Consider the following 25,260-nt stretch of genomic DNA (forward strand, 5'->3'; position numbering starts at 1 on the left):
GGGTCATCCCAAAAGTACTGTTTAGCATTATAATAAAACCTCTTTCGTTGTTGATAAGTCAAATCTGGAGGATGGGAGCCACTCACACAAAAAATTGCAAAGTCTGCATACCATGGGGTGTTTGCGGCAACAGCAAATAAGTGGTCATCAGGGAAGGAATCGTCAATAGGAATGTCAGGAGCAACATCAGATTTGAACCGCAATCGTGAAAGATGGTCTGCAACCACATTCTCAGCACCTTTCTTATCTATGATTTCCAAGTCGAATTCCTGGAGTAACAGAATCCAACGAATAAGTCTTGGTTTTGCTTCCTTCTTGGCCAATAGATATTTCAGCGCCGAATGGTCAGTGTGAACAATGACTTTGGAACCGATGAGATAAGTTCGAAACTTATCGAGAGCATAAACAACAGCCAAGAGTTCCTTCTCAGTAGTAGCATAATTCACCTGAGCTCCATCCAAGGTTTTACTTGCATAGTAAATTGCGTGCAAAACTTTATCTTTCCGTTGACCAAGAACAGCTCCAATAGCATAATCACTCGCATCACACATGATTTCAAATGGAAGATTCCAATCTGGAGGTTGTATGATCGGTGCACTTATCAACGCCTGCTTAATCCTGTAAAAAGACTCCAAACAAGCATCAGTAAACTCAAATGTAGCATCCTTAAGCAATAATTGAGTGAGGGGTTTTGCAATTTTTGAAAAATCTTTAATGAAACGTCGATAAAACCCCGCATGACCCAAGAAACTCCTAACTCCCTTAACATTAACAGGAGGAGGAAGTTTCTCGATCACCTCAATTTTTGCTCTGTCAACCTGGATGCCATGTTCAGAAATAAGATGACCAAGTACCACTCCTTCATTGACCATGAAGTGGCACTTTTCCCAATTTAGAACCAAATTGACCTCTTCACATCTTTTTAGCACTTTTGAAAGATTATGCAAACACACATCAAAATCAGAACCATAAACACTGAAATCATCCACAAATACCTCCATAATAGACTCAATGAAATCAGAAAATATGGATGTCATGCAACGCTGAAAAGTAGCAGGTGCATTACACAGTCCAAAAGGCACCCTTCGATATGCGAAAGTACCATATGGACATGTGAATGTAGTCTTTTCCTGATCATCAGGGTGTATAGGGATCTGAAAGAACCCTGAATACCCATCTAGATAGCAAAAGAACTTATGTTTAGCAAGTCTTTCAAGCATTTGATCAATGAATGGGAGAGGATAATGATCCTTTTTAGTGGCGGTGTTTAACCTGCGATAGTCAATACACATTCGCTAGTCTGTGATAACTCTAGTGGGAATCAATTCATCTTTATCATTCTTAATTACTGTGGTCCCTCCTTTTTTAGGAACTAATTGAACCGGACTCACCCATTTAGAATCAGAAATTGGGTAGATGATTCCCGCATCAAGTAGTTTTATCACCTCCTTTTTAACTACCTCTTGCATGTTAGGGTTCAAGCGACGTTGTCCCTGTATGCAAGGCTTATGATCATCATTAAGATTAATTCTATGCATGCAAAAGTCTGGGCTAATTCCCTTAAGATCATCAATACTATACCCAATAGCTTTCCTATGCATACGCAACACAACAAGAAGCTGAGAAATTTGATTATCATCAAGTTTAGAACTAACAATCGCAGGACAAGACTCATCATCATCAAGAAACACATACTTAAGAGTAGATGGCAAAGGCTTTAACTCTAACTTTTTCACTTGAGGTCTATCATAAGGAGTGATAACATTTGTTACCTCACAGTTCCTCAAATTTGCCTTACCATCAAGCTCAAGGATCAGTGAATCAATTTCAGCATGTCCTTCTCCTTCGTAAGCTTCAAGCATAAGGACTGCTTCCAATGGATCATCTAGTAAAACCTGTGGTAGCTCATCTTGGACAATTGCATCGATGACATCTATCCTGCAACAAGTATTCTCAAGCATAGGGGACTTAAGAGCAGATGTTAGTGTAAAAGTACTTTTATTATCCCCTACACACAAAGTTAATGTCCCATTTTTGACATCAATAACAGCACCAGCAGTACAGAGAAATGGTCTACCCAAAATAATGGGAATTTGACTATCCTCTTCCATGTCCAAAACCACAAAGTCTACAGGAATGTAAAATTTTCCAACTCTAATAGGTACATCCTCTAAAATACCCAAAGGATATTTTATAGAACGGTCTGCCATTTGCAATGTCATTTGTGTGCATTTAAGATCTCCCATGTTTAATTTTTGAAAAATGGAGAGAGGCATAACAGAGACGCTAGCGCCTAAGTCACATAAAGCTTTGTCAATAAATAATGCACCCAAGTGACAAGGAATTGAAAAACTTCCAGGATCTTTAAGTTTAGGTGGAGACTTATTTTGTAAAACAGCACTACACTCTTCAGTAAAAGCAACTGTCTCCACCTCACCAAAAGATCGTTTCTTTGTAAGAATATCCTTTAAAAACTTTGCGTATGATGGAACTTGAGAAATTAAATCAGTGAAAGGAACTGTTACCTCAAGATTTTTGACAAGTTTCATAAACTTACCAAACTGTTGATCTACCTTTGTCTTGTTCATCCTACTAGGGAATGGCAGATTAGGCACAAAAGGTGGAGGAGCATTAACAGTCTTCTCGGTATCATCATTCTTGCTTCCTTCAGTTCCACCCTTGTTTGTCAAATCAACAACTTTAACATCTCTTGCGTCTGATTAGGTTGTGCAGCTGGGCTAGATGGATGAGCATGTTGTTGAGCAGGTTTCTAAATCCAGGAGGGTTCATAGGCCCTTGAGAAGGCCTATATTGTTGTTGCTGAGGATGCTGATATTGTTGCTGCTGATTGGGAGGAGGATTTTGACCATTGTTATTCCTGTAGGAGAAATTAGGATGATCTCTCCATCCCGGATTGTATGTGTTGGAGTACGGATTATATTGCTGCCTCTGCTGAAAAGCATTTGCCTGCTCCATCTGAAAATTCTGTGCATTCTGAACATTGTACAAACAATCATTACCAAGGTGTCCTTGAATACCACATACTTCACAAACCTGATTATTCATAGGAGCCATAGAAGATAGTGCATTAATACTCATAGGTTGAGTATTCGAGGCTTGTGAAGTTTTCAACGAGTGAATCTCTTGTGTCAATGTTGCGAGTTGAGATGATAAAAGAGAATAAGCATCAACTTCAAGTTTACCCCCTTTCTTAGGTGCTCTCGGGTTATTGAAGTGATTTGCAGCTAGATTTGCAAGAAAAGCATAACCATCATCAACTCCTTTGTCTAGAAAAACACCACCTGCAGCATTATCTACCGTGCTCTTCGTCTCGGAGTCAAGACCATAATAGAAGCGCTTGAGAAGAAACCACTTCTCAAGACCATGATGAGGACACGAGCGTTGAATATCTTTGAATCTGTCCCATGCATCCTTAAGAGTTTCATCATATTCTTGTTTGAAAGTGGTCAACTTGTCAACCAAATCATTAGTTTTGTTGGGAGGAAAATACTCAGTGAGAAAGGCTTGAGCAATTGCTTCCCACTCGGTCACATTAATATCATTCAACCACTTCTGAGCTTTATCACGAAGAGAAAACCCGAACAACATAACTTTCACTTGATCTGCAGTGACTCCCTGAAACTTGATGGTAGAGCAGAGCTGTTGAAACCTTTGCAAGTGAAGCGTAGGATCTTCAGTTGGAAGACCAGCAAACTGATTCTGTTGGATCATAGTGAGCAACGCCGGTTTGATCTCAAAGTTTGCTGCTTGAATATTTGGCATAGCAATGCCAGTAGGCACACCACTCGGAGAGGGCTGCGAATAATTCTTCAAAGATTTAATAGGAAGATCACCCATTTTAATCTTTGACCCTTGTTTCCCTTTCTTTCGCTGATCAAGATATTGCTGTAGAGTAGTGTCAAAATCAGGATCAGGAGTAGTTGATTCCACGTCTCCTGTAGACCTGGGCATGAACAACTAAACAAGGAAAACAGTGAAAACAGCCTCGATTGGAACTAAAGCTCCAATGAGACAAAGGAAACAATCTAAATAATCAAACTAAAATATATAGAAAACTAGCGCCTCCCCGGCAGCGGCGCCAAAAACTTGATGTGTAAATTTATATCTATCGCAAGTGCACGGTGCCTGTTGTAAACAGAAACTAGCAAGTACGGGTCGAATCCACAGGGAGACAAGTTTCAAGAATCTTAATCCGATTATCACAAATTGTTTCACAAGACAAACGAATCTTTAAGATTTTTTTACTAACTAAATAATGCAATATAAAGATGATTTATATCAATTAACTAAAGTCTAGGACAATTCAGGTTCACCATGCTTACACCAAATAGCTATTCATATAATAATTCAACAAGTCATGTAATTAGAGCAATTGTTAATCTCTCTCGAGCATTAACACTCTCGGGAATCCATTGATACTCTCGCACTCAATTTCAGTCCCGCTAATCTTATGTGTGCCTCTAGTAAGTACATCTCTCGATCTTGTACTCCTATTTGCATACAATCAATCTATGATATTGGCCAATTACACAGATCAAACATCAAGACATATAGACTAGAATTACACGTTACCCATTAAACCATTAATGAAAATAAAGCATTATAATGGTGCAAACATGGCTCCCCTTCTGTCCTAGAATGGAACTACTCACACATAGTAATGAAAGTAAAAGCAACAAGAATAGTGAAGAGAGCCATATAAAACATTAACAAATAAACAAGAGATTATCAAGAAATACCTCAAAGCTTCTATTAATGGAGAAAATAATGTCTAGAACAAAGTATGAAGAGATGAGAAGAAAAACCTAACCCTCTGTAAAATAGCGTAAGTAACTAAAATCTATTCTAATGGTAATCCTCTAATAATAAAATCTGATCCTATTTCTATATTAAAAGTCTTTCTAATATTTTAAATCAATATACAAAATAGAACTCCAAAACCAACAAGGATTCTCTCTCAAAATTCGCAGCTTTCTTTTCTGCTCTGTTTTCGGGCTTTTCCAGTTGGACTTTGCTTACTGGACCACTTCTAAATAAAAGGAAATTCCAAGAGCTTCGCGTGGGCTGTAAGATCATCCAATTCTGACATCCGGAGCTCAAGATATGGCCTAAACAGTGCAGAAATCGGGTAGAACCCAATAAATCCGAATTTTAATAGAAATTTGCTCCAAAATAGCTAATTTATCTCCAAATCCTTCTCAACCTGGAATTCTTTATTTCCTACAATAAAACAATAAAAATCTATTAAATAAAATCCAAATCAGTGCAAAATATAATTAAATATGAGAATAAAATCCTATAGAATATATATAAAAATATATTCTATCAATGCACTTTAGAGCTTTCATGCAGGGAGATTTCATATTCTGGAGTCCACACGATCCATGTATCATAAAAGCCTTCACCGCAACATATCCCACAGGGTCTTTTTTAGGATCGGGTATTTCAGCAGAGACAAACTTGTCTACATTATTCTTTAGATAAATCTTTGAAGCGCTGTCAAGCCAAATGAGCATGTGAACATGGGGGAGGCCACGCTTTTGAAACTCCACAACATACATCACTGTTTGTCCACCAATGAAATAAATTATTTTCAGTTTAAGAACTCAGGTATATACATTTAATTATGACAGGGAAAGAGAAGAATACCTCCAACACAAACACCAAAATGAGATTTTTTCTTAATGTCATTTGTTAGCTGCTCTAATTTCAAACGGAAGACTCGAGAGATAATGTCAGGGCAATTCTCAGGACTGCAACCAGGAAGAAAAAACATCATTTTTTGAATTTCATCCCATAATGCATTAGTTGTCATGGTTAGGAAAATATCCGGATGGCCTACTTCACGACACACTGCTAGTGCGTCCTGAAAATTTTGCTGCATGTAGCGTTTAGAACCTACAAATCCAGCTGGCAAGATCACGCCTTTCCCAACATTAGAAGCACTATAGTCTCCAGTACGAACTGAGTCACATATATGGCTATACAATTCATTCCTAAGAATTGTCTGATTCTTCCGAAACCACCATAGGCGTGTTTGTTCAATAGACGAAAAAGCATCAACAACATATTGCTGGAATAACCTCCCACCTAATCTAGGTGTCAGAGCTGCATAATAATTGTACAGCACTATGATTTCAGTGAACAATATTCCTACAAACTATAAAATATTAAGACATATTCAAGATAGAAACTTACAATGCTTTTGCCTGATTTGAAATTGGTATGCATAATAATCTTTCATTGAAATGTAGTCCCGCTCTTTGAGGTTTTCCAAATCAGCACTCGTGAATGGAATTCTATTATGGTATCCGTCCTCTCCATTGGGAAAAAGAAGGGGATATTGAAGCGCCATGAACTTCGGATGAATGTAAGACACACGTTGGAGCTTTCCAAACTTGGGCTCTATAATGATGTCACGATTAGGAGTGGTGTTTGAGGTGGAACCAACCATTATGCCAGCTACTTCATCACTGGCAGATATATGATTCTCTCTTCCATTCTGTGCGCGACAGATTTTCAGCTCCACTTTCAAATCAAGTATATCATTGTTTTCCCAACGATCACGTGCTGTGCGGAATTTTTTCACCAATTCATTGGTGTCATCTAACATCTGAATTAAGTCTTCAACAACTTGGACATCAATAGGTTGTTCATCAGAAACTTTAACCCACCGTAAACGATTATTAACCTCATTTGCAGTATCATAAATGTAAAGCTGGCAGAATTTTGGAGTATCACCATCATCAGGGATTAAGGAGCCAAAAACATGGTGGTTCTGACCGTTTAAGCGATAAATATAAGGACCACAGCCTCTGTTTATTGAATGGTCCACATTACCGCCAGCGGATGTGAATGCAAACATGGAGTTGTACATTCGTATGCTTCTTTTGAAGTGCGAACCTCTAGCTGCATCGTTATAAAGAGATTGCAAGCAAGCTGGTGTTGGTGGTGGCTGCGGTAGACTGACATCACCTTTTCTGCAGCATATAGAAAATAGAGGTGGGCCTTTGGTAACATTTTTGTTCGAACGTTCTTCATGCCACATCTGCGCTTTGCAATGTGTGCATACTCTGGTTGGAGCACCAAGGCTGACGTATTCCTCAGGAACATAACAGTTTTTACCACATCGATTCCTCTTGGGTGCCTGATCATGCATTGTGCTCTGATAAACTGTGAAATAATAGAAATATTATGGCAAAGTACATCCTCTGATAAAAACTTCAGAACTTTATAAATACATGGTACGAACCCGGTGTTGTTTGTTCCACTATCTCATCATCACAGCTGTCGTCAATGCTGTCATATGAATCCTCCACATCAAATATGTCATCATCCGTAACTGTTGCATTTTTAAACCGAGTTTCCTCTGCAAAAGGAAAATAATTTAAGAGAGAACATCTCTGAAAAACAACATTTTTATTTGACAATCATATATTTGCACACTATGCACATAATTTGTTTACATACCACAATTCTCATCATATACAACACTGCTGTTGTTGGTGTGATTCTGACTATATTCCTGGTCAAAGAGGTTACGGCTCCAAGCATTTAACGGTACATCCTCCCATTTGTTTTGTTTAGCCTTGCACTTCGGTTTTTGTTGGTGCTGCGCATTTTTTCCATTTCGAGACACGTTTGTTCTATCTCTAAATGGAGTCCTAGGTGATTCATTTACACTCTCAAAAGTGGATGGACATGGACTCGTTTGAACTGGTTTAGCTGCATGATAACACAACAAACGATATAAAAACCAACTTTACTAAAGGTACTGTTTCATTACATAGTGTAAAGTATATTGCAAGATTATTACATGTTTGTTGGGTCTGAGATGCATAGCAATATGATGCATAGCTGGTGGACCTATCTGTAACTGGAGTTCTAATTAATTGATCAGTGCTCTGAAAAGTGGATTGAAGTGAACCACTTTCAAGTGGTTTAGCTGCATCGGATTAAAACAAACCATACAAAAAACAAATCATATTAAAGACACTCAAATTAACAGATCGCTAAACCAACTTCATCTGCAACTTATATTCCAACACAGACTTATTTACCAACAAACACTTTAGATTATGATAAGTTCCAAATCTTAATTTGCAAGTGAAAGTAGACATTTCACATCACAACTTATATGCATAACTGGTCTGTACAGCTTTTAATTCGTATCATAAATTAGTTAACATCAAACTAACTGTGAAATACACATATTATGTCACAACTGTAATATTCTGAATTTGTATTCAGAACACCATAAAATATAATAACAGCAATTTTTGGAACATGGAATATGTTTTAGACAAACATATGTTTGTCTGAATACAAAATGTACGGTACTAGGAACACAATACATGTACGTTTCACCGATGAGTTTGTCTGTGGTGTTCCAGTCGTGATACCTGAAACATTCTCTTCATTTGGCTTCTTCGTAGTTTTGCGTCTCTTCAAAGCCTTATAACCTAAATTAAGCATCAAACAACAACATTAGATAATAAAAAGCATCCAAAAATAATTCGAAGTTGAAGCCAGATTTCATGATATTGGATATGATGTACCTTCTGTCATGTCTTCAGAAGTGAATAACCGCCATGAATCATCATCCTGAAGTCATGTGAGTCCAATTAGTCAATCATATTAATTAATAAAACAGGACTATAGTAGACAGCTCTGACCTTGTTGGTCATGATTCTCTTCTGATAAAAAGAGTAGCAGAGAGAAACAGAGAGATGTCCGAGATTGAGGGAGAAAGACGGTGCCTTGGTGGAGAAAGTGGATGGCGGCGAATATTTCCTCTACACTCTGATAGAAGAGAGTTATCATCTTTGATATGGGAAAGATGCAGAGGAAGCCACTTTCAAACGCTAAACTTCTCTTGTAAGCTGTAGCGGTTGGATTGTCTGAATCTCTTAGGAATTGATATTTAATTGTTAATACAAATGTGCACGTGAGGCGGGCCATGGTGTAATGGAGGTGGCAGTTAAGTGTACACGCACGTAAGCAAGCAGTGACAATTTTGCAAATAAGGAGAAAAGCAAGGCTGAAGTATAAGCAGTTAGAATGGGGACTGTAGCAAACACGCTTCAGGAACTATAATATAGATAGATTATTCATAACTATCTATATATCATATTAGACGAACATAATAATGATTTATTCTAATCGTCGTTTACTTACATATTTTTGAACAATGTTGAATCACACTTTGCCCTACATTATTTTAAAAATCAAATTGAAATAAATATATAGATAGTGAAAGTCTTCTCCTCCCTCCCAGCCACAAGGAAAATCATCATATGTAAATGATACAGGTTAAGTAATATATTTTTTTATAGACAAAGAAATAAAAGAATGAAAACATAATTTATAATTAATTATAAATTAAAATAAAAATTATAATTATCATCGATAAAATATATTAATATTAAAAAATTACTTATTGAATTGATGATAAAAAGATAATTGTTTATGGAACTCATTTACAATATATAGAAAAATATTGTACAAGCTAAAAGTCAAAATGAAAATATAAATAATTGGCCAATAACGTTTAATCTAATTTTCGTATATTATTATAAAAAATTTCATGTAAGTTTCATACGGTTAGATATTACTAAACCAACCAAACCAAACATACTCAGTATATCCCGCTTAGAGCAGGGTCTGAGGAGGGTAAGATATACGCAGTCTTGCCCATGCCCTTAAAGCAGAGATGTTGTTTCCGTGAAGACCCCCGGCTTAGTGCACAATAAATAATATAGTGTGTGATATAATATTAATATACCTTAGCACATGGCCTTCTTCACATGGGACTTACCTAAACAGTTCCCATTTATCGATGATGGGTGACAATGATCTGAAACGGTGACAATGATCTAAAACGGAGATATCAAACTAGATAAGAACTGCCACTATTTGCACACTTTTTTTGAATTAACTTGATTTCTTCTTGTGTAATCCATCTATGTCGGTTCTGCTTCATCAAATCCTTCGACGAAACAACAGCTGTGATGATCCATTAGTACGCACTAAACCTTATCAAATCCTTCGACGAACCAACATCCGTTATAATCCATTAGTACGCACTAAACCTTATCAAATCCTTCGACGAACCAACATCCATGATAATCCATCTTACCAAATCCTTCAACGAACCAACATCCGTGATGATCCATCTTACCAAATCCTTCGACGAACCAACATACATGATGATCCATTAGTACGTACTAAATCTTACCAATTCTTCGACGCACCAACATCCGTAATGATCCATTAATACGCACCAGTTAATGTAGATACAATGTTTGTGTCTATATCAGACGAATCATAGCGATGAAAACCGACTACAGGAGTTGCTTGAAGAAGAAAGACAACAGAAAATTATCCAGAGATTTGGCATATTCAAATCACGTACACTGCTAAATTATAGGGAGACACGCGAAATTGTTGGGAGAGATAGATAACTGACAGAGCAAAGTAAATCGGTGTTCAAACCCGGATGGTGGATTAAAATCATCGATTCGAATGGACTGATGCTACGTAATTTGAAAACGAGTTCTTGCATAGATGATTACATATGCGGTCATATGTAATTTATATGCAAGATATCAGCGGGGATCTCGAATACAATTTCTTGACCATAGCCTATGGCCCTATTTCATGGAACCCCCAATGTAAGATACCGAAATGCGGAGATTTTTTGCTATTATTATCTGAAATTGAAAACTGTCCAGACACCAGAGTAACCGTCATGCTTAAATGGGGTGATTGCAGAAAATCATTCGTGTTGGTTAGATAGTACTATTCATCATAAAAAAGTTGACAGACTATTGTTTAAGAAATGATGATGGTCTGCATCGGTGTATCCCTTATTTCCTTGGGTGGGGAATGTTATGCGGCATATTTTACTTTTTGATGATAATATTTAGTAATAGGGATCTATCTTCATTCGTATCAATAATTTAAGAACAAAAAATTCATAGGAGTAGTCAAGTCATCGGTGTCATGGAGTAATATATATAAATTTGTTATACTCAAACATACATGGGACACTGCTTTTGTGTAGTTGTGTTAGTCCGGTCCATTTATAAGAAAAGTATGTTGCAGGAAAGGTACCTGGGGAAAGTTAAAGACGTCACACGACGCTCAGCCTGACTGGGTTGAAGCTTCCCCCGTCTGCCCTACATTTGCGTTTATTTTCTGAAACTAACTATTCAATTCTTCCTAAAATGATCTACTTTTCTCAACTCTTTCCAAACTAACCTAGTTTTTCTATTTTCTAATATTTAGTTATAATTATGAATTATACAATATTATTAATATATATATTTATTGAATCAATATTTTAATATTATATTTTCAAAAATAATTTAAAATATTAAAATCACAATATTGAGGCATCTGTTTGTAAACATGTGTGGTAGTCATTTAAACCGATGATAGAAGGGTGGCAACATGCTTCTTAATATTGTAATTTTAATATTTTGATTTATTATTGAAAATATAATATTAAAATATTAATTCAGTAAATATATATATATATATATATCAATAGTATTGTATAATTCATAATTATAACCAAATATTAGAAAATAGAAAAACTAGGTTAGTTTGGGAAGAGTTGAAAAAAGTAGATCATTTTGAGAAGAATTGAACAAATTAAGTTAGTTTGAAAAAATGTACGCAAATGTAGGTTGGACCGGGAAAGACTTCGACCTGGGTTTCTATAGTTTGGGTTTCAAAAAAGGTTCGGGTTCTGATTTTTAACTCACATTCGTCCCTTTCATGACTAACTTTTTATATAACAGAACGAGTTAATTCAATAATGAAATATTTATAAAGTGATGGAGTTGAAATAAATATTAAATCTCTAATTATCATTTCAGCAACTGAACTTTCACATCCTGATCTTCAAGTCTCATTGCTGCTCTAATCGTGGGCGGCTTGCACTGTGCACCTTGTCATAGCAAGAACAAAGTATCGTGCGAAATAAGAAACAATGAGCCGGCGCTCCAATTTTTTAGTGTCGATCACTCTTTTGTAAATATAATAATCTTACGAAGACTAATAATTTATGTTTTTGATTGTTTGTAGAATATTGTTCAGGATTAAAACACAAATCTGACTTGGCGAGGAACATGACAAGAGTTGTTTGTTAGCAATATTTGGTTTGGTCATACAGGTTGGGAAATGAAGGGGCCGCGCAGTGAAGTTGACGTGAGCACCAGGCCTCCGGAGATTACTAAAAACGGTGTATGTATATACCGCAAAAGAATTTCAAATTCATTGATATTTATATCATTCAATAAGAGACGCCGTTTTGGGGCGTCTCTAAGATAGCTCTATTTTATTTTTTAAAATTTTCTGGAATTTTGGAATATAAATTTCAGTATTTGAAGAAATTTTCAAAATTATCTTTCTTAAAGTTTCTGAACTAACTTTTTCGATTTTGAAATTATTGAAAGGCTGTTTCAAATTAAAATATTTGATAAGTTCAATTTCTCTAATTTTGTGAAGTTTTTGAATTATACTCAAAATTATTAGAAATTTTTTACAGATTATTGGTCTTTAAAGAATCTGTGCATATTTTTGGAAAGTATGTTTAATATATTGTAAACATAAATTACTTCTCTAAGACAGTTCTTTTGGTTTTTTTTTAATTTTATGGAACTTTGAAATATAAATTTCATATTATTGAATAATTTTGCTGGGGTAATCATTCCGCTTGATGAGCTTTCATTGCAACATGATTTATCAGCATATTCAGAAGTCTTGAAACCCTCATTTTCAAAATTAAATTTAAATAAATTTTAAGTGAGTCAGTAATCAGTATTATTGATTACGTGTTAATCATTCTATACTTTTTTGTTTTTGAAACTAATCATTCAATACTTATTCTCTGTCAATATTTTAACTCTAAATATAAGTTAGTGGAAGAATGAAAGCAAATATTTTTAAAATTCAATTATTCATTATGTTTATTCTAAAACATTTTTACAGTTTTATACCGGACAACATTCCTTCGGTTTGTTAAATTAGACCGCAGACCCTAGATATTATATAAAATTTGTTAAATTTATAATACATTTTCCACTTCATCCCATATTTCCAACGAAAGACAATTAATCGATAGAATAAATAAAATAACTTTCTATCGACATCAAGCTCGGAGGAGTTTATCGACGGTCTATACATTGACCAACCAAAGAATACAATGGATTCTTCTCTTGCTAGTTGCCATATAACTTTAACTACTAATTGTATAAGAGCATCTCCAGCAGAGTGCTAACAGCTTCCTTAAATATATAATAAAATATACCTCTTTTAAAGTATTCTTACATTTTATTGAATGGGAACTCCAACAACATTCCCTATTTTACGTTCCTTATTATTATAATAATAATATATTCAAAATATCCTATACCTCTTTTAAAGAATTCCTACATTTTATTGAATGGGAAAGTGTGAGAAAAGGAGGGAAGGGAATATTTTATTATTAAAAGTAGTATGAGGAATGGCTCTCCAATCCTTAAAAATGAGGAATGAAACTTGCATCCTAACTTTTTAAGGCACCACTAAGACTCTGCTGGAGTTATATTTTTGTCATATTCCTTATAAAAATAGCTTAAGACATCATATAAGGAAGCTGCTGGAGATGCTCTAATACTACGTAATTTGTATGAGTGAGGCCGTTCTCACCTCCTGTAAGTTGTTTGATTAATATTGACAAGGAAAATGTAAATTTATATTTATCACGAGGATTTGCTCATATATAAGACTTTGTTGATAATATCTACTTCTTATACAAAGTTAAAACAGTCAAACATATAATTTTAATTTTGATAATAATTTATAATTAAACATTAATTAACTTCCGATTATTAACCACACAAGTACTTATAATATATAAATATATTATATTATATACGAAAGTATATAATACCCATGCAATAATATTCCCCAATTTTATGCCTTGATCTGTAATAATTGAAATTGGAGCTATGTTGTGAACGGATTTCAATGACGTTTTTAAAACACATTTGTAAGATGGTTATTTCTCATTTTTTATGAGTGCATCCAAATAAAATTGACAGACAATGGTGATTCATTCCTGTAATGAACATAAAATGCATACAATACATATTAGTCCGATATGCCGAGTCAGAAGTTATTACATTCCCGAAATTTATACATACATTTAATGACCTAAAATCAAATCACAAAGAACTATTAATTTCAGTTGCATCTTCTAAATCTACCTGGTAGAAAAAATTCCCAAAACTACTGGAACTCAATTCTCTCAGAGCATCTCCACGGGAAATTTTGTAAAATGATTAGTTATAAGCTTTACTCATAATGTAAAATTTTTGCTAAGAGGAAAGACATATGTTCCAAGAGGGTTCTGTATAATTGTGATTAGGTAAAATTATATCTAAAAGGTATATTGATTCAACAAATACTCATCAAGTATGATTTTTTATATTTTTTTGCTAATGGATGAATGGTTGGATTGTTTCAAATTTTACATATTTTCTAAACATGCCAAGTAGATGACACATAGATGTCAAATGGAGGATATATCTAACAAATTTATATCCCTGGAGATGCTCGTAGCAAGCTAAATATATCAGCCTCGGTATCGCCTGAATCGAATTCTCAATGACGAATGCCACGTGGTATATTACTAATTTCATGATTAGTAAAACCATCTTTTTGAAATCCATTTATCTTATTGAATAGTTTCATTGATTGAGACTGTTTTATACCAGATTTACTCAACCTCTCAATTAATGACTTCACAGTTCGTAGTAGTCTCGATATTACTTAACCTTTGCATAAATTGAATCTTATCCATTATTATGACCATTACATGGTTGTGCTCTATACATTCAACTCCACACTATAAACTACATATATTCGAGATTGACAATCAATTATCCCAGCATATCTCTAATCCGTCTTAATTTCTCGCTTCTGTCTTCAAAATCAAGAGATTGAGAATTTGATTTCTCATCCTAACGACATATATACAAACGCGAGACAATAACGTCAATTCGCAAGTGCGAACTCCTATTTACTACTCTAAATCATATTCTCCTCGTAATCTTCATAAAATATTTCAAATGTATTAAATTTTTGACGAACACACAAACATACATGAGCTACATTTTGAAAATTACCTGAAATCCTATTCTCCTCTCGTTATATATTATTCCCATTTCTATCAATTTCAAATTTTCACTCAATATTCTAATATCTCGAATTTAATAAAGATCAAGATCCTATTCATGACACATAAACATTTATTTTTGTAGTTTGACCTGGAATTCGATTATGTTATGAATCTCTGCTCAGATTATATACTCCACCAGACCAGTAAATTGGTAGTCTGGAACTAAACATGTTCTCAGCAGAGAACCTCCTTCTTTACTTGTTTGCATTACTTGTAATGCAACCATGCTTTTCTATCGACTCCATCACAGTAAACCAAACTCTTAAAGACGGTGAATCCCTCATCTCTCCAGGCAAATTCTTCGAGCTCGGATTCTTTTCCCCCGGGAGCTCTAGCAGCCGTTACATTGGCGTCTGGTACCACAATTTTCCGGAAAAATACGTTGTTTGGGTGGCCAACAGAGACGCTCCAATAACAAACAGTTCTGGAGTTCTTGCTGTTGATAAAACAGGGCAGCTTGTTTTATTTTACAGCGAAAATCCACAAGTTATTATATGGTCTAGCAACATTTCGCTATCCGGAGCTAATAACAACTCTGCCAAGCTACTGGATACTGGAAACTTGGTTCTGTTCAAGAATACGTTCAGCGGAAAAAATATTTTGTGGGAAGGTTTTGATCATCCTACTGATACGCATCTTCCCACAATGAAGTTCGGGTGGAATAAAAAGACGAAGAGAGATACGTTTTTTACGTCTTGGAAGTCCCCTGATGATCCAGGAATGGGGGAGTATAGTTATAGATTTATTATTAATGGATCGGTTCCTCAGTTATTTATTTACGATGGCTCGAGGCCTTATATGCGAATGGGACCGTGGAATGGAATTACATATTCTGGTCTCCCCGAATATTCTGTGGATTCTGTGAATGAGGTTTCTAAAGTGTACTATATTGACAATGAGGAGGAGGTGTCGACGTATTACACGATTAGTGATCCGACATATATCACGAGGTCTGTCGTGGATGACAAAGGCATTGCGCAGAGGCTGAACTGGAACGCGGAGCTGCAGAAGTGGAAGTCCTCCTGGGAGGGGCCAGACGGCAATTGTGATAAGTACGCGACTTGTGGTGCATTCAGCACTTGTAACTCATTGAGAGTGGCTGACCAGGGCTGCGTGTGTCTGCCAGGATATGTGAACAAGTTTACAGGGGAGTTATCGTCGACATCATTTGATGGCTGTGTGAGGAAGACTAGGGCCCTGGTGTGCCGCAATGGGGAGGGGTTCAAGAAGGTCTCGGGAGTGAAGGTGCCAGACACTGTCAATGCTCAATTGGAGCCGAGTTTGGGAATTAAGGCTTGTCGCGACTTGTGCCTAAAGAACTGCTCGTGCACAGCGTATGCAGCTGCCAGTATTACTGAAGATGTTGGATGTTTGACATGGTATGGAGAACTGGTAGATGTGCGGCAATTTTCCCAGGGAGGCCAGGATCTCTATTTACGGGTAGATCACCACGAGCTAGGTATTTGATCCGTTGTTGTTTGACTTGGCAATCATAATTTTACAAATTTTAAAATTTTCCTATGATTCTCATCTTCATATTTCATGTGAATTCCCAGAATCTCTGCAAATTTGAAAGTGTTCAGTAAAATAATAGGTCATCTAAAGAATAATGCATCATTAAGTATTTGTTTTATGTTTCAGCTGAGGATTCAAAGAAGAGAATCTTAAAAGTTTTGCTCCCAGTAGTCTTCACCGTGGTGCTGATACTTGGAATCACATGTTGGTTGCTAAGGAAAATGAGGAAGAGAGGTAAAATATTATGATTGTAAATATATATATTTGCTTGCCAAAATATTTACAGATATATATATACTCCCTCCGTCACAGCCGGTTGTTTGCGTTCACTGTTTGCACGCATTTGAGGCTACTATAAAGTATAGTTCTAAAATTTGCACTTTTAGGTAGGTGAGAGCGGGTGCGTTTCTGTGCAACCACAACCGGAACCGCATGTTCTCGGTTTTAAAAATCAAAAACATCAACCACAACCTCATCGTCGGTTTCGGTTTCAAAACCTCGGATTCGGTTTTTATCAGTTCAATTTCGATTATAAAACCGCAAAGAAACAAAAAATAGGATTATTATACATGAACAATCAAAAACTTAATTAAAAATTGTACATCCGTCCAAAGTTTAAATAACCCGAAAAATAAAAGTCTCAACCATAAGTATGCATAAATATTAAGTCTAAATAAGTAGTTGTATTACAAATTACTCGGGGCACAGTACAGTTGTTTAGATTCTGATTCAGGTGCTATTTATTGTGTCAGATTTCAAATGCATGCAACACCCATTTTTTATTGAACTACTTGCCAAATTTTCAACTCTCATTGCAAAGTTCTGATACTAATGTGCAAAGACAATCTGCAAATACATTTCTGGACAAGCAAAATCTCTATAAAAAAAAAATATGCCTGGCAGCAGTTTATATGGATGTAAGATTGAGCAGCCCTGATTATGATTTACATTGCCCTACATTAGATAAAAAGATAATAGCCATCGAAAAGGTCATCTTATTTATAGTATATAATATTTATTTTAAAAATTGGATCGGTTCGGTTTTTTTCGGATCGGTTCCTAGCTATAACAGGAACGGATTATTCGGTTTCGGGTTCGGTTTTCAAATTTTCGGTTTCGATTTCGGTTCGGTTTTATACGGTTCGATTTCTAGCGGTTTCGGTTTCGGATTTATTCGGTTTTTTGCTCATAGTTTTAGGAACCAGTGAGCAATCATGTGGCTCCAGTGTTATATATTTTCAGACAGACTAATTTCTGACATTTTGCACTTCAATTACAGAAAGAATCAATAGAAACCTCGAACTGTCAAATGGTTCTGAAAAAGATGATATAGCATATATGGAACGTTACTCGGACGTGAATGCATCAAAAGAAGCAGGAACAACAAGCGCAGAGGTTCACTGCTTTTCATCGAGTACGATTATTGCAGCCACGGAAAATTTTTCTGTAACGAATAAGTTAGGAGAAGGCGGTTTTGGCACCGTATACAAGGTAAATCTTTGTGAAGAATATTCTTTCTTATCAGTTATATTGAAGTAGACGTTACATATTAGGAACTTGATCAAAAGAAAAGTTTGAAATAACTAGTGAAGTGTTCCTTTCAGGGACGAATGCGCGGTGGACAAGATATTGCGGTGAAAAGATTATCAATTACATCGAAGCAGGGGCTAGAGGAATTCAGGAATGAAATCATTCTTATAGCAAAACTTCAACACAGGAACCTAGTAAGACTGTTGGGGTATTGTATTCAGCAGGAGAACATGTTGATCTACGAGTATTTGCCAAACAGAGGGTTGGATTGCTTCATTTTTGGTATCTTCTTGTTTTAATCAGTAGTTCATGCACATAAATCTTTTATGTTCTGATATATGTTGCATCAGTTATGTGAACTGAATATAACATTTTGGTATCATACAGGAGGAAAGTCGGAGCTGAATTGGCGTACTCGCTTTGATATCACAATGGGAATCGCTAGAGGAATGATATATCTTCACCATGATTCAAGATTAAGAATCATTCACAGGGACCTAAAAGCTAGTAATGTATTACTCGATGCTTCCATGAACCCCAAAATATCAGATTTTGGCATGGCTAGAATATTTGGCAACGAACAAAATGGAGACACGACAAATAGAGTTGTTGGAACATAGTGAGTTACACATAATGCTAACAATATTACTGTATGATGAAACAACAATTATCAACAGAACTTAATTACCTTATATGTTTGCATTGCAGTGGTTATATGTCACCAGAATACGCTATGGAAGGACATTTCTCCATAAAATCGGATGTTTTTAGCTTTGGCGTTTTACTACTAGAAATCATCAGTGGCAGAAGGAACTCGAGCACTTTTGATGCTGAAAACTCTGTAAATTTAATTGGTCATGTAAGTCGGTTAATGATCTCACACACACATACACTAAAAATGTACTTTGTAATTTCATTGCAGCAGCCAAATATAATGAATGTAATGCTTGTTATGTAGGTTTGGGATCGGTGGCTAGAAGGTAAACCTTTGGAAATAGTGGATCCATCATTGGGAGAATCATACGAGGTTAGTGAAGTTTTAAGATGCATTCATACCGCGTTGTTGTGTGTACAAGAATCTGCTGCTATTCGGCCAACAATGTCAGAGGCCGCGTCCATGTTGTGCAACGAAAGAACTCCTCCATCAACTCCAGAACAGCCTGCATTTGTCAACAGAGCAAGAGGAAATATTGGACCTGTAAACTTGAGTTTCTTTTATGAAACCGAAGGCACTACTGTTAGTGATGATACAGTAGGTATAACTGAAGGTCGATAAAAAGTGTGACAGCCATTATCCTATTGAGTGATGAATAAACATCATAACGCAATCTACATGAATTCTTATGAACTACTGTAATTTGTATAAATGGTTTGATCTTTAATTGTCGAACTAGTCATTTAAGAAATTTGTCTTGATCAGTAAGAAGTTCTGTAGATTTGCGAAGAGTTTGACACAATTTTCTTTATTTATTTTTTGGTTTTTTCTTCTTGTAGACCATATATATTCTGAGAAGCTCTGTAAATCTGTATGCTCTTGGAATTATAGTCTCTCTTTTATTCTCCCTTGCCCCGCTTGCTATTGGATATTATACAAAATAAATACACAGATATCAATAACATTTTGAAGTTTATTAGAAGAAAAACAAGTAACCTCTCTAAAGTTTATTTTCTATAATAAGCTGAATTACATTTAATGAAACAACAGTAAAATAACACGACATTACCTATATACATGCCAACTAGCACCAGCAAATTGCATAGGCTAGCAATTAGCATATAACAGTACAGTTGCTGTTGGCTATTGATTTTTTACCTGCTCCATGTTCTTAATCTTCTTTGTTTCTTCATTCTCAGGTATGGCATCGGCTTTCATCCTATTTAAGATTCCATCCACTTCTTTACCATCTCTTAAATATGCTTTCATTAAAGCATGATACATTTGTCTGTTTACTGGGATAACATTTCTTAACGAGGCAATAAAACTTTCAACCTCTTCAGAACTGCCTTTCTCAGCTAATGAATTAATTAGAATGGTAATGGACTTGTGATTTGGCTTCCATCTTTTGCTCTCAGCATGTAAAGAAAGAGCTTCTTTGAAACAATATAGAGCCTTCTCCATCTCACCATTTTCTAAGAACCCTACTGCAACTCTTTCCCAACTTCCTGGTATTGTAGTCCTCTGTTTATCGACTAACTTTACAAGCATTTCCCTGGCTTTATCATACAATCTCACATTACAATACCCAGTAATTAAAGCATCTTGTACTCGAAAATCGTAGCAATTTCCAGATGCCTCCCATTCTTCAATTAGTTCTTCAGCTTTGGTGAACTCACCAAGCTTTGCAAGAGTGTCCAGCATGATTATATAATCCTTATTAATACACCTTTTACAAGCACTCTTCATAAGATCCCACATTCGAAAGACATCAGATGTATTTCCTAGGCGAGCATGGAGTGTAATGAGATGGTTATGACCAATACCATTTTTATTATCCAAAAATGCTTCAGCTTTGTTTAGAGCGATATTTGCCTTGTCTTTGAGGCCTGCCGTAATATAATGATTCCCTACAGTTGCATAAGCAACCCAGTCCATGGAAATATGGGGCTCGCTTTCCATTTTCTTTAAGATTCTTTCCATTCCCTCAATATCTGACATTACTCCAAGAGAATTGATACAGATTTTATAGCTGAAGTTGTCAGGTGTGATACCATCCCTTTTCATTACCATTAAGACTTCGTAAGTCTTCTCATGTTCTCCAGTGGAAGAATAGAGAGACATGATATCATTGTAATTGAGAGGTGATAGAGCAACACCGGAATCCTTCATTTTCTCTAGATGCGACAGGGCCTTGTCAGTTTGACGCTGTCGCACATAACAATGGAGAAGAGCACCATATGTCTTTTCAGTTCTGTCCTGCTCATTCAAACTCATGAAGTAACTTTCCGCATTGACAAATCCATGAACTCTGCCTATCAGGTCCAGCTGGATTGCATGTTCGGTTGGAGTAAATACATAAACACATCTTTTATTCATCCATTCAGAAACCTTCAAGAAAAGAAATCACAGAGAAACTTCACTCAGTTTCAAGTGGTAACATTCAAACATGTCAGGTTTTAATTAGATACTAATAAATCCAAAATAAAGAGCATATGCAAATCTTATGAAATTAGTTCTACAGATTACTCCTCTAAAATTTCTCTCACACAAAAAAAAATCAAATAACAGATGACGTGATTTAAAGGTACTCTTCATGTATCTGAGTTTTCATTTGTCAACAGATATTATCATATGCTAGTATTGTGTTAAACGACTGCAAAGTTCTAACGATGTCTTAACTTAAAGATCCATAAATCTAAAGTTGTACTAAGATGATTAGCAAATAAAAATTTTCATATTGCATTTATGATGAACCAGCATAGCTTAAAAACCAGAGCTTTATCATCAACCAAGCTACTTACTTTCAACCCTCAAAGTTTGTGATTGTCCTCTTACAATGTTGCTCTAAAAAAACATTCCCACAATTCGCAAACTAGATTCGCAAGATTTTCTTAAACTCGCTCAAGTACAAATACAGAGAGGAGAACTACATTTACACACATAAACTGAAACATAATTCAACAACAAATAAGCCTCACCACGAACAGAATTTGCAATATTTTCGCAATATATCTCCAATTAAGCACAAAACCACAGAGAAACACTACTGCTACACACACACACACTCAAAAAACCAAAATGAGGTGAATTTAGTGCTGGAACTGAAACTTCAAAATCTTGCAGCTATTTCCAATAATTCGACAACGAAAGCCAAACCCCAGAAACCATAGCAACTGAAATTGCAAAAATTCATGAAATCCAGCCACTAAATCAGTACCACTACATACACAAGCTCATATAACACTAGACACATCATAGCATAAACATAATAAGTGAAATGAGTGAACCTGAAGGGCTTGCGAGTATCGTTTCCGCCTGCGAAGGTCGAGAACAATGCGTTGAAGCTCAGCAAATCTGAGTTTATTACCCTTTTGAATCCAGTTATCAAGCTCAGGAGTTAAGTCCAAATTAGGGTTTCCAAGTGGACTGATTCTTGTGTAGAGTGTTTCTTTGTTGAGTCTGTTTGTGTAATAACATCTATGAGTTGTGTAATTAAGCAGATTTGTAATTAGGGTTTTGTTGATTCTTTTCATTTTTCAAATGATCTGCGTATGAGAGACTCGGGTTTTAGCAGGGTTTTCTTCCTGTAGTATGAGTGTATGAACTCCGAGCTCGGTTATAAAAATAGGTGATTAATCACGATTATCACTAATTAATTTCTGTACTTTTATTTGAAGAACGGATTAAATATCTGATTAATTCTCGATTAATATGACTTATTCCAGATCAATTCAATCCATTTTCGATTGATCCTTATTCCGCCGATCAATTTGATTAATCTCTGATTAATTTAATTAATCTCTGATTAATTCTTTTTTACAACACGAATTAATCCCAAATTAATTCAATTAATCTCCAATTAATTCTTGTTCCGTCACTTAAGTCAGATTCCCGCTTTTTACAACACCGGAAAAGCAATACAAATCGCTAAAATTTAATCATACTTAAATATTATAGATATATTTTTATTATGATATTATTAACTTTTTAATGTAAAAATATGTTGTTATTTATCCCCTATTAGTCTATTACAGTATATGTTTTCTTTTAATTCAAGAGCCCCATTCTTATAATTATTTATAAATGATCAAATTAGTAAAAATTATTACATTATGTTTCACTTTCTTTCTATTATATTTATTTAATTTTATTCTTAAAATTTCCTACAGGATTTTCAACTTCAATAGAGTACAAGTCATTTATGTTAAATGAGCAGAAACAAATATAGGTATCTAATGCAAGAACATAATTGTGCAATGTCAATATAATACTGTAATGGGCAATAAAACATCTCATCAAACACACAGTCTCCTCTACATACATAGTACTCCCCTCAAATTTTCAATTGGAATTCTCCATAATCCTTATTAATACACCTTCAAGCGTTCTCCATAAGATACCGCATTCTAAAGACATAAGATTGTTCCCAGAGCAAGAACCTCTGATGGTTATGACCAAGACAATTTTATTATCGGCTTTGTTTAGACCAATATCTGCCTCGTCTTTGAGGCCTGCTGTAATTATCTGATCCACAACGGTTGCATAAGCAAGCAAGTTCCATAAGCAACCCAGTTCCATAAGAATAGAGAGACATGATATCATTGTAAGTGAGAGATGATGAAGTAACACCGGACTCCTTCATTTTCTGTAGATGTGATAGGGCCTTATCTCCAGCATCACGATGCAGAAGGGCACCAAAAGTCTTATCAGTTTTATCCTGCTCATTTAAGCTCATGTAGTACCCAAACGCATCGACTAATCCTTGAGTTTTACCAATTAGGTCCAACTGGATTGCATGTTCAGTTGGAGTAAATACACACACATGTCTGGATTTCATCCATTCAGAGACCTTCAAGAAAAGACATCACAGAGAAAATTTCAGACGAACATGTCAGGTGCATGATTGAGTCGCAAATAATCGAAGATAAAGGGCATACACGAAAACATCATGATATGAGCTCCAGAAATCAATCGCCTACAATATCCATCACATGAAAGGATCGAATAACAGACATGTGATTCAATAGGTACTTCACTTAATAACTTTTAATTTTTATATTTGTTCAGAGATGATATCGGGTACTAGTATTGTGTTAAACAACTGCATTCTAACAATGTCTCAACTTAAATATCCAATGAATCTAAAACTCTAGTAAGATGTTTAGCAAACAAAGATTTTCTCACTGCATTTATGATAAACCAACATAGCTATAAACCAGAGCTTTACTATCAACCAAGCTACTTGCTTTCAACCCTCAAATTTTATGATTATAAGAATTTTACTCTACGCAAAGTAAATTTGCAAGATTTCGTAGAACGAGCTCCCGATTAGTACAAAAACACATAGGAAAACTCATCCACACAATGCACATAAACACAAACATAAATGGGCTAAATTTGCAAGGTTTCTGTAAAATAAATCCAGTAAGCACATAAACACAGAGAAAAAATACTGCTACACACACACTAACAAATTTAAGGTAAATTAAGAACTCCAAACTCGAAATCTTGCTGCTAATTCTTAAAATGCCACTACAAAAACAAATACCCACGAAACATAGCAACCAAAATCGCAAGAATCCATAAATTTCAGCCACTAAATCAGCAACAATACATATACACAGCTCCTTTAACACTATCCACGTATATTACATCTCGACTATGTTATTAAAGCCGAAACATTGAAAATTACAAATATAACGAGTCACGGTACATTGCACGGGTTATAAGCTAATAAGTGAAATGAGTAAACCTGAAGGGCTTCCGAATATTGTTTTCGCCTTCGAAGATTGAGAACAGTGCGTAGAATCTCATCAACTCTGACTTGATTACGCTTTCGAATCCAATCATCAAGCTCTGGGGTTAGACCCCAATCAGGGTTTCCAAGGGGGCTGATTCTTGGGTACAGTGTTTCTTTTTTCACTCTATTTGCGCGATAACATCTTTGGGTTATGTAATTACGCGCATTTGTGATTAGGGTTTCGTTTATTCTTCTCATTTTCAAATGGTTTGCAAATGTTCTCTAGCATCAACACTCTCTCGTAACACGTTTGGCCGTCTTCCTTCGCCCAGGTTATTAATATTTGCTAATTCGGCATATTTTCTCTCTTTTAGGATTCTTATAATTTTTAATATTATTTTTTAAGGAGTATTTTTGAATAAAAATTAAGTTTCAAAATAAATTAAAAAAAATTGTATTTTATATGCATATTAAAATTCATGTTGAATCATAAAAAAGGGGAAAAAGAATGAAAGAAACGGAGGGAGTATTTTAAAATTTATATCCAGATTTTCGAATAAAATG

General features: G+C 35.4%; 3 protein-coding genes and 1 long non-coding RNA gene across 4 annotated transcripts; 1 reads left to right on the plus strand and 3 right to left on the minus strand.

Annotated features, from left to right (window-relative positions):
- Positions 1 to 8,363: 8,363 nt before the first annotated feature.
- LOC108198233 (uncharacterized) lies at positions 8,364 to 8,796 on the minus strand. Its single transcript, XR_010286344.1, has 3 exons — positions 8,697 to 8,796; positions 8,580 to 8,625; positions 8,364 to 8,483 (listed from the first exon to the last, which is right to left on the minus strand). It is a non-coding gene; the product is annotated as an uncharacterized LOC108198233 (long non-coding RNA).
- Positions 8,797 to 15,350: 6,554 nt separating this feature from the next.
- On the plus strand, positions 15,351 to 19,729 carry LOC108198234 (G-type lectin S-receptor-like serine/threonine-protein kinase RKS1). Its single transcript, XM_017365998.2, has 7 exons — positions 15,351 to 16,712; positions 16,895 to 17,002; positions 18,048 to 18,259; positions 18,373 to 18,580; positions 18,686 to 18,917; positions 19,007 to 19,157; positions 19,257 to 19,729. Exons 1-7 carry the CDS (start codon positions 15,422 to 15,424, stop codon positions 19,572 to 19,574), a joined length of 2,520 nt encoding a protein of 839 aa, XP_017221487.2. The 5' UTR covers positions 15,351 to 15,421; the 3' UTR covers positions 19,575 to 19,729.
- A 179-nt stretch (positions 19,730 to 19,908) lies between these two features.
- Positions 19,909 to 22,564, minus strand: LOC108197684 (pentatricopeptide repeat-containing protein At4g21705, mitochondrial). The gene is made up of 2 exons (XM_017365374.2): positions 22,244 to 22,564; positions 19,909 to 21,344 (listed from the first exon to the last, which is right to left on the minus strand). Exons 1-2 carry the CDS (start codon positions 22,487 to 22,489, stop codon positions 20,097 to 20,099), a joined length of 1,494 nt encoding a protein of 497 aa, XP_017220863.2. The 5' UTR covers positions 22,490 to 22,564; the 3' UTR covers positions 19,909 to 20,096.
- Positions 22,565 to 23,179: 615 nt separating this feature from the next.
- On the minus strand, positions 23,180 to 25,037 carry LOC108197766 (pentatricopeptide repeat-containing protein At4g21705, mitochondrial). The gene is made up of 2 exons (XM_017365461.2): positions 24,709 to 25,037; positions 23,180 to 23,805 (listed from the first exon to the last, which is right to left on the minus strand). The coding sequence occupies exons 1-2, from the start codon at positions 24,952 to 24,954 to the stop codon at positions 23,425 to 23,427; spliced, it is 627 nt and encodes a 208-aa protein (XP_017220950.1). The 5' UTR covers positions 24,955 to 25,037; the 3' UTR covers positions 23,180 to 23,424.
- Positions 25,038 to 25,260: the final 223 nt, after the last annotated feature.

This window comes from Daucus carota, chromosome 8 (genome assembly GCF_001625215.2).
Source record: "Daucus carota subsp. sativus chromosome 8, DH1 v3.0, whole genome shotgun sequence".
Classification (NCBI taxonomy): domain Eukaryota; kingdom Viridiplantae; phylum Streptophyta; class Magnoliopsida; order Apiales; family Apiaceae; genus Daucus; species Daucus carota.

Coding starts and splice junctions, on each gene's coding strand:
- LOC108197684 (XM_017365374.2), bottom strand. CDS start 22,489: ATGAAAAGAATCAACAAAACCCTAATTACAAATCTGCTTAATTACACA. Junction 21,345..22,243: donor GATACTCGCAAGCCCTTCAG/GTTCACTCATTT, acceptor CTTTTCTTGAAG/GTTTCTGAATGGATGAATAA.
- LOC108198234 (XM_017365998.2), top strand. CDS start 15,422: ATGTTCTCAGCAGAGAACCTCCTTCTTTACTTGTTTGCATTACTTGTA. Junction 17,003..18,047: donor AAGGAAAATGAGGAAGAGAG/GTAAAATATTAT, acceptor CTTCAATTACAG/AAAGAATCAATAGAAACCTC. Junction 18,260..18,372: donor GTTTTGGCACCGTATACAAG/GTAAATCTTTGT, acceptor TGTTCCTTTCAG/GGACGAATGCGCGGTGGACA.
- LOC108197766 (XM_017365461.2), bottom strand. CDS start 24,954: ATGAGAAGAATAAACGAAACCCTAATCACAAATGCGCGTAATTACATA. Junction 23,806..24,708: donor AATATTCGGAAGCCCTTCAG/GTTTACTCATTT, acceptor CTTTTCTTGAAG/GTCTCTGAATGGATGAAATC.